The sequence below is a fragment of the Cynoglossus semilaevis genome, chromosome 4, assembly GCF_000523025.1.
Source record: "Cynoglossus semilaevis isolate Cse_v1.0 chromosome 4, Cse_v1.0, whole genome shotgun sequence".
Lineage (NCBI taxonomy): Eukaryota > Metazoa > Chordata > Actinopteri > Pleuronectiformes > Cynoglossidae > Cynoglossus > Cynoglossus semilaevis.
The window spans coordinates 2,854,826-2,864,210 of record NC_024310.1 but is presented as its reverse complement, the minus strand read 5'-3'; the positions used below and the strand labels follow the sequence as shown (position 1 = coordinate 2,864,210).

The 9,385-nt window shown below is 42.7% G+C and overlaps 1 protein-coding gene across 1 annotated transcript in view; it reads right to left on the bottom strand.

The window, feature by feature from the left end:
• Positions 1 to 2,824: 2,824 nt before the first annotated feature.
• mtnr1ba (melatonin receptor type 1Ba) overlaps positions 2,825 to 9,385 on the bottom strand; it is a 17,910-nt gene continuing 11,349 nt past the window's right edge. The window contains exons 2-3 of the mRNA XM_008308625.2: positions 5,961 to 6,079; positions 2,825 to 5,752 (exon numbers count right to left, since the gene is read on the bottom strand). Of these exons, the coding sequence (XP_008306847.1) occupies positions 5,003 to 5,752; positions 5,961 to 6,079 (869 nt within the window). The 3' untranslated portion in view covers positions 2,825 to 5,002. The remainder of the gene's footprint in view (positions 5,753 to 5,960; positions 6,080 to 9,385) is intronic.

The following is a 9,385-nucleotide window of genomic DNA, read 5'->3' as shown; positions in this document are numbered from 1 at the left end:
ATGAAAAATGAAATAATTTTATTTGATTTTTTTCTTTTTTTTACAGAGCAAAACAGAAAATAAAACTCCATCACATTACATCCATCAATAACTAGAACACTTTATAATTTTTTTTTCTTTGCACTTAAAAGACCACTAAGCAATTGATCAGGTCATAAAACACAACATAGAGATTCTTTCTTGTTTTTTTTTTTACATTGATGTTTGGATTTGATTTGTAAATATCTGGTACCAGTTCAAGGGTTAATCAGAAACAAGACCAGGTTTCGTTCGAGGTGTTGGTGTATGAAATATCACGGTGTAATATGAGAAGTGTAGTAATTATAATATTCATGATGTCATGAGGTATTTGTACTCAACGTCAGCTGCTTCCAGTGAAACAGTGACGGAGACGTGGCTCATTAATGCTGAGCAGCCGTTAGCACTTAGTCCCTGATATTTTCAGGCTGCTGCACTGCTGACCCTGATTATACAGTAATAACACACACACACACACACACACACACACCAGTCAAAGACAACGTGCAGTGCTGACTTCAGCTCGATTTCAAAGTGAATAAAAAAAAAAAGGTAAAAAAAACACAAAGTCCCGTAGTTTACTGGAACCGTTTTCACGGATGAACTGCGATACTTCTACGACGTTTTGCTCGGAGGAGACGGATTGAGGACAAAGATGTTTATTCGTAATCCACTCATCCAAAGTCTCTTGACGTTTACCGTCTCGTAAAGTAAAGTAAAGTACAAAGTACGACGCAGTAAACGTGTCCAGATGATCTCGGAACTAAACTTAGCATCGTTTTAATTCCTTTTTCGTTAACATTCTTAACCTGACAGTCGCAGTGACCTTGGATACCAAGTAAACTAGTAACTGGATGTTAGTTACAGATTACTTGTCAATTTAAAAAACTTAAAAAATGTAAAAACAAATGGGAGGAATAACGGAAAACACAAAAAGTAGAAAGGCAAATGGTTTACTACGTGTTTTTGTTTTTTTCTGACTGTAGTTTACTCGACGTAACAGTGCAGTTTTAGCTAACGCTCGCTGTTACTGATAGTGGAAATAAATAAAAACAAAATCCACCAGAATTTTTTTTTTTTTTTACAAAAGGTTTTGTAAACAAAAACATCAAATTTATATTTAAAATTGCTTAGTGCCCATTTTCACTACCAATATGTTTATTTATTTTGATTTTTATTCTTCATTATTCCATTTACAGATTCAAGTTTTTACCATCAAAGCTTCTGCTTCATCATTTTTTATAAAAATAATTGGACAAACTTACAAGGCAGTAATAACAAAAGAGCCCTCTACACATGAGGCGTCAGATTCATGCACATTCTTCAGCTTTTTTTAATTTTTTTTTTTTTAACACCACACCAACCCAGAAATCAGTCGCTGCTGATTCTTTTTTTTACTAAGATAAAACCTGATAATAAAAAAACACAGTTCTTCACAAGACTTCAACAGACCTGGTTCACCGGGCTGTTCTCTCTCCGCTCGTCGTATAAACAACCAGATGCATAGAGACAATGAAAGTTGTCGTCATGGTTACTAAGATCAAACGTTACTAAGATTCAAAACTGTAAACTGCACCAGTACAACGTTCTGTCAGCGTCCACAGATCATTGTGCTTCTCCAACACCATCACGATCTTTCGTACTAAGCTTGGGGTGTCAAACATACGGCCCGCAGGCCAAAACTGGCCCGCTAATGTGTTCAATGTGGCCCGCCTGATGAATTTTGAAAATAAAAAAATAAAACAAACACTTCATGTTATGAAAATTACATTTCATTAAATATAAATACATAATAATAAGAAGAAAAAAACCCCTGGTTTAAACAAATAAAGAGACAAATCATTCATCTAATGAGGTTGTTTTTTTTTTCAAGACGATATAATCAGGGACAGCCCAAAATGGCACATGGTACACGGGAGCTGACCAATCAAACTGAAAGACTGAAAGATGTGCCAAAGGCTAATTTGAACCAAAAAAAAAAACAACAACAAAGGGAAGATGACTACGAAAGTCGGCAGCATCGACGTTACGATTGCAGTCGTAACTTGCCTGAAGAATGGTAGAAAACAGAAGGTGCTGAGATAAATGCTCTTCATCAGCAGCACTCCTGCAGCAACACTTAACCTAATGAGGTAGAAAAACCAATATCAAACCCATGTCCTCAACGGCCACTTAGTTTTGCCTTTAAACTACTGTAGTGCTGCAGATATCCCCCCCGTGCTGCGGAGCGTGGTATAACTCCTGTCTACAGCTGCTAACTGGAAGCTCGGCGTTCAGTTCTCCAGCTGAAAAAGTGCAACATGTCCTTGAGCTATGTGCCCGATTCCAAATTGTCCCTGTCGACACCTTAACGGCCGCGTGAATGATAGGCGGTTTAAATGTGTGAATGGGTGACATTAAAGTGTGATATAAAACCCTTAAGGGACTCGGAGAGCCTGGAAGAGTGCTATAAAATTGCATTCTATTTATTTGGCTATCATCGCTGATGTATGTGGTACAGCAGGACTGTATATAACTCTGCCAGCTAACGTTAGCCCCTGCGGCCATAAGGAAGAATGACCGACCCAGGTAAAGGAGGCGGGTCATGTGAACCTTGGGCCAGTTCGTGTTCACTGGGCATTACAAACAGAATAAATAACAAATCGAAAAAGGAGAAATTAACTTTAAAGATGAAGTGCCTTAGAGCAGAGGTCCCCGACCTTTTCTGTACCAAGTAACGGTATCTTACCGGTAATACCGCACCATCGTTGAAGGGGCGTTCAATTTTTAAAATAAAACCTCTTCAGTTCAAAACTGTGGCGTCAAGTGTTTGGAGTGCTCATAGAACCCAGAAGAGGAGGACAATAATTACAGGTCATTTATAAAGCGTTATGCTGATGACTCTCGAGTTTCAATAGGACATTACCGGTGATGAAATTACCACTGAGATCCTGCCAACACTGAGACACTGCTGAGGCTGTCGCTGAACACAAAGAGGAACAAAAGAATAGCAGTTAAAAAGAGTCCACACACCAGACACGCCTCGACCGTCAACAGCCCCCGACGGCCGATGCAGCAACTGTGGTGAAAAAACGTAATGAATATTTCAATCATAGTCTTCGTTAAAAAAATTAAAAAAGGTTCAGAAGGTACCCTGCTTCACCAGTGCCCCCAAACTGAGGGGCACACTGTCCAAGACCCCTCCAGATCCTGGAGCTGTGAGGTAAATACAGGGGGCGCAACACTTGACAATGTCTTTTTTTAGGAGGACGGAGGATGCTGGTCTATTTACATTTGGAACACGATGTCAATGTTGAAGTTGAAGTTGGACCTCTTGCAAACGAAGACAGTGGTAATTATCGGGGTCCGGGGTTTGATAACAAAACCTTCTGTCTCTTCAGTTTGTTGTTTTTGGTTCCACCCTGAGGCGTTGGACAGTAAATCAGGCACGCTTGACAAAGCAAAGAACGTCCACCAGAAGAAAGTGACCGTGAAACATAGTATACAACAACAGATTTTGATCAGTGATACGGTAAATAAATCTGTTATGATACTGAACGAACAGTGTGATGCATTCATGGACTCCACAGTGTCAAACGCCTAACGTATTAATCTCTTAGCGGCGCTACTGGTGAAAACAAAGGTAAAGGATGTGCTCTGAGAAAACAGGAAACTACAGGAAACAACAGGAAACTACAGGAAACTACAGGAAACTACAGGAAACAACAGGAAACAACAGGAAACCTGTCAAAGACCTAAAGGTTTTGTCTTGAGAACTTTGAAGTGATCGGAAGTTTCACCGTCCTGGAACAGGTTCTTCCTTTAAAGTCCGAGTGGTTAACAAACGTAGGGGTGTTTTGCGGGTTTTTGTTGACGCTGACTCAGAACATTTCAACAGAACCTTATCGTAGCCTAGTTCAGGCTACTTCTTGGTTTCACTGAGGAATCGGTACCTGAGGAAGAACTTCCTGAAATGAAATCGTAACTGTTCTCTGCTTTTGTTGCAGCAAACAAATGTAGAAATGAACGCGTTAATTTATAAAGATTAATCCGATGAAATATCAACTAAATTAATCGGGGATTCGCTGTGCACTCGATACCCGTTTTGTTCACATTCAGATGGAGATCGAGCGCGTTTTTGGAAGATTGCTAAACTGACACATTTTCACGTGAACATCATAGCCGTAGTCGTAGTTTTTATGACTTTGCATCACAATTGTTTACTTGGATTGATAGCCCCATCTGGAGGTGGATTAATGAATCGTAGACGTTCCTCCACCAAACTCTTTGGAACAGAGTAATCCCTTCACACGTTACTGCTTAGTTACCCCACACTGTTTATGGTGTAGCCCGACCCCAGCCCGACTGTTATAACCTCTGGTTCTCACGTGACCTGACCTTGTGACCCTGGAACTGACCCTGTACTTTACCTGAGCCTTTAGGCCGTAACATTTATTTTCAAAGGAAATTATTTTAGCTGCCGTCGGACTGAGGGCTGGAATGGACACAGAATCGATGAAGGCTGACGATATCTGTGTTTAAAACTGTGTACGATTACGGAAACATCCAGTTCCCACTGAATTTAGCCCCACGCCCCTTCATCTCTGAGTTTATTATATCAACGTTTAACACAAAAGGAGACGCTAACAGTCGGGATAACGGTGCGTCAAGTAATAGCTGGAAGAGATAGTTGCCAAAGGTGGAAGATAAACAAAAGTGTGTTGAGGTTTGTCAACAAATATGTGTGGAGTGACTGAATACAAACGAGGCTGTGTTGGTGGACAACACCCAAACTGTGTTTGTCCTCTTCTTACCTCCGCCCTGAACGATGGCACTGACTCTGAATTATACTTTAATGAGCTCGTAAAAACATGTTTGAGCACTGCACTGTGTGTACTGTGTGTACTGTGTGTACTGTGTGTACATCTAGGCTTCATTGCTTTGGCATGGCTGAGATATGAGTTTGATCCTCGTCGACCACCGGAGAGAAAGTGTAAAAACACCGTCACACAGTTTCTCCCTTGGCCTGCTCGTTGTTATTGAGTCCCGGTGAAGGTTTGCTCCTCATGCCCTCAGTGCCCCCCCGTGACGTCTCCTGAAAGAAGAGGTGTGGCATCCACACTGACGTCACGATCCGTTTGTACTCCCGCCGGAAGTTCTGGTTGAGGAGGCCATAGATGACGGCATTAAGGCAACTGTTGAAGTAAGCCATGAAGTAGCTGACCACGAAGAGCCACTCCGGGATGCGAGGCACCACTGACGCGGGGTCGATCGCCACAGCTAGCCCGATTAAGTTGAGCGGTGCCCAGCATATCGCGAACAGCACGAACACCACGAACATGGTGATGAAGTTCCTCAGGTCGCTGGGCTTGATGCGACGGCTCACCTCCGTCTTGACCCTCCGCCTCACCTGGATGACCAGGATCCAGATGCGCAGGTAGCAGAACGTGACCACAGCGATGGGAACAAAGAAATGGATGACCACCACCGTGATGGTGTAGGACGTGCTCACCGTCTGGGCAAACGTACACGAGTATATACGTGGGTCGTACTGCAGCGAGCCCACGAAAAAGTTGGGCACTATTGCAATTACAGTGAGCAGCCAGATGAGGGCCACCAGGAGCAGCGTGTTGCGGTAGCTGTACAGCTTGTCGTAGCTGAAGCTGTGGCAAATGTAGCAGTAGCGGTTGATGGCGATGGCCGTTATGTTGAAGATGGAGCCGATGACGCTCAGTCCCATCAGGAAGCCACTAATCTGAGAGAGAGAGAGAGAGAGAGAGAGACAACAGTGGTGTAAATTATTCCACAAAAAGAACTCAACAAATTTCTCCTGATGAGAAACAGCTCGACCTAGTGGCAGATGAGGGAATCTAACTTCCCTAAAATTTATTTTCCAATGTAAATATTTGGTCTTCTTTGAAAACTGCACTCAGCCGTGTACAAGTATTTGTTTGTATACTCACCTCGCACTGCGTCTCACCCAGTGACCAACCGTCGTGGAAGATAGCGTACAACACCAGAGGGTAAGGGTAAAACGCCACCAACAGGTCAGCGAAGGCCAGGCTCACCACAAACACATTTCCTGTTTGGACAAAATAAAATAAAATAAAGTAGTGATTCAAATATTCCTAACAGGGTTAACCCATCATCACAACCAGACAGTAAACTTATCACCTCCCTGTTATTTATTTTTATTCTATTTTAGTGCCGTTTGCTCTGAACTAACCTCCTGCCGTAGCCCTCACTGTGAACGCCGACATTTTTATCTCCACCACAGAGTCCCACCATTAATGGGATTCTGCAAAACCTATTACTTACACACATGGCCGTGGTATTAACCAGCAGCTCTGCCTTGAAGGAGGAAACATTCATCTAAGGTGGAGCGTGTGGAGCAAAGGCATTTAAGGAAGCACTCAGCAAGAAAAAAAAAAAAACAAAACATAAAAAAAAAACCCAGATAATTGTAAGTGTGCTCAAATGGATAAACTGAGTATGTTTACATATATGTTGTATATATATGTATATATATGTATATAAAATGCACATATGTTTATATATACAACACATATATGTTTATATATGTTGTATATACAAATATGTATATACAACATATATAAACATATATACATATATATATAAACATATATACATTTTATATATAAACATATATATGTTGTATATACATATACATATATATACATATCTATCCACTTATTGTTGCTCTCATACACAGTCGATATACATATATTGCCGTTCTGCAGTAAAGACTTTCTGTTTCATGAAGCACCTTCAGCTCAGAATATCTTCTCACCCAGCATGCATCTGTGGAGGCTGTGAAATAAAAAAAAAATCAAATAAAAAAATTCAAGAAGTCTCTCCGACGCCTCTAATAAGTTTATCATTATATTTTTGTCAGTTGGTGAGACAAATCTAAGGTTTAATTTTTTGGTTTTTTTTTTTTTTTTTTTTTTTTGTATTTTTCTATATTGATTATGAATGTAGAAAGCGTTTATTCTCAAGACATCTGTCCTGTATCTGTAGAGGACAGATGTCTTCGAAGACCACCCTGGTCCTCCACAGTCCCCCCAGAACCAGCAGACAGACAGAAGCTGGGAGTGGGCTTTGACACAACAACATTCACAGGAAGATGTTTCTATACCACAGACGTCTCTCTCTCCTTCACACACCTCGTCATGTCTGCACTCACAGAGGACACCTGCTGCTTTTACAGCATCCCTTCAACGCCTGACCTTTTCACCCTCCACCGCCTGCCTTTTCCAGCCTGCCACTCTCACCCCTCCCCCCTCCCCCTCCTCCCCCTCCTCCCAGGGGTGAGCACTGAGGAATGGCACTATCGTTCTGAACATGGACGGAAACTATATATAGCGGAGTGTTAGGGCAGAGCGCAGGGAGGACTGATCTGTGTTCAGGTGTCAGGGCTGTTAATGGCCCCGGAGTCAGGAATCCGACCTGAGATAAATGTCTCTGACGTGCCGTCAGTCAGGGAGCAGCGGAGGAAACGCCATCGCAGAGTGAATTATTCAAGGGTTTGTTTTGTTTTTTTTAACCTTAATTGGTTCAACTGTATGTTTATGGTCACAATTAGTCGATTTTTAGAAATTATTTTATTTTATTAAATTATCATTTTTTAATTGATTTTGAGTGAGAAAATATTAACATTTCAGATTTAACTGGACAAAAAAAAATCAAATTATTAGTAAGGAGAATATCCTTATTAGGGCTGTAGTAATTTTTTTTTTATTAGCAATCAATAGTTACACGTGGTACCATAGTGTAGCGGTTAGCACACCTGCCTCTTACTCAGAATGTCCTAGGTTCGATTCCCTGAGGACCTACATACTTGGTGCCTCCAGGGGGCAGCCCGTTGCAGCACATCCACTGTTAATTCAATATTTCAGTGAAGTTCATTAAATGAATTAAAGTTGATCTTCATCAGCTGGTGGTGGAGAGACAAAGCTCTTCATCAGCTAACTGCAGCTACACCTTCAGCTCCTCCTCCTGAAGGTCACAGGAAGTTGATAGATCTGCGGAGGTGAGGATTCGGCCCCTCTTCACTGAGTTGTACGTCACCTCCATCTGTTAGTATTGTATCTGGGCCACTCAGTCCCAGCAGCTGAACGAGTCCGAACCACAAACAGACTCGCGGCGTTCCCTCCATTCATTAAACTCATTCTGGGGGAGGGGAGGGGGCAGGTGGAGGGTGATGTTTTACATAATATTCAAGCGCTAACGGACGTAAGCGGTCGCGTCACGGCCGTTCATTAAACGACGAGCTCTCCTCTCTGAACAAAGATGATTGCGCCTCCTACGGTAGAAGGAGATCCTCCACGGTGTTGTCGTCATCTTGAGGGCCATTTCCTGTGCTCTCCCCTGCACCGGAGCAGCGGTGAGAACTAAAGTGGGCCACTAATCATCCCCAACACTCACTCACATCCTTCAGATGGAACACAGACCAAACCAAAGTCCACCTACAATTCCGAGCTCGTCCGTGTGCCAAAGTCGTGCCGTGTTTCCCGCTCACTTTACATTTTCATTTGGATTTATCGCTACGGTCGCTCTAATATCTGCACTGCATTAGCCGTACTTTCTGGAGACGATGCGAAGGGGGCTGCAGGTAAAAATGCAAATTCTCCCTGGAGACGTTCCAGCGCTCCTTGTGCCAGCTCTCAAGTCAGAGTTCCAAGAAAATAATGCAGCAGAGGAAGATGTTTCTCCTCCTCCTCGAGTGAGATAAATATTTTGTAAAGACAACGTTATGACCAAAGATGATGGGAAATCTACTCATTATCGTTTCTCCTGTTCCTGTAAGGCCTTGACAAGTCAAGGGTTAGAAGATGAGTAAAAAGCCGTATGTTGCATTGCATTTGTAAATGTACCAAAAATTCGTATGTTGCATTGCATTTGTAAATGTATTTTAGGCACATTTAAAGGCAAAAAGTCTGGTCTAATTACACGTTTTTTTGGTTATTATTTTATTTTCTGTCGGGGGGGAGGGGGGGGGAATGTTGCCGAGTCAGCACTTTTCCCTTTGCTCTTCAAAGAGACAGATAGACAGTTCACCTGTGCCGAAGGGTTCTACCCCTTCCTCCTGAGATGCCATTGGCTGGCAGCAAACGAGGCCACAGCCAATAAGAGTTAATTGCAGCCATTCATCAGTAAGAAGAGCCCCCCAGTGGTGGTAAAGATGGCTGCAGCTGCTGTAGCTAACGCTCCGTGGGTTAGGGTGTAATGACCGTTTCTCCCCCTTCAGCCTGTAAACGCCTGTGTGACCTACACCTGTCTCCTTCCTCACACACAATAACAACCCCCCCTCTCTGCCCCCCCCCCCCCCCCACCCCTCCACCCCCTCCCCCCTCACTCCCCACCC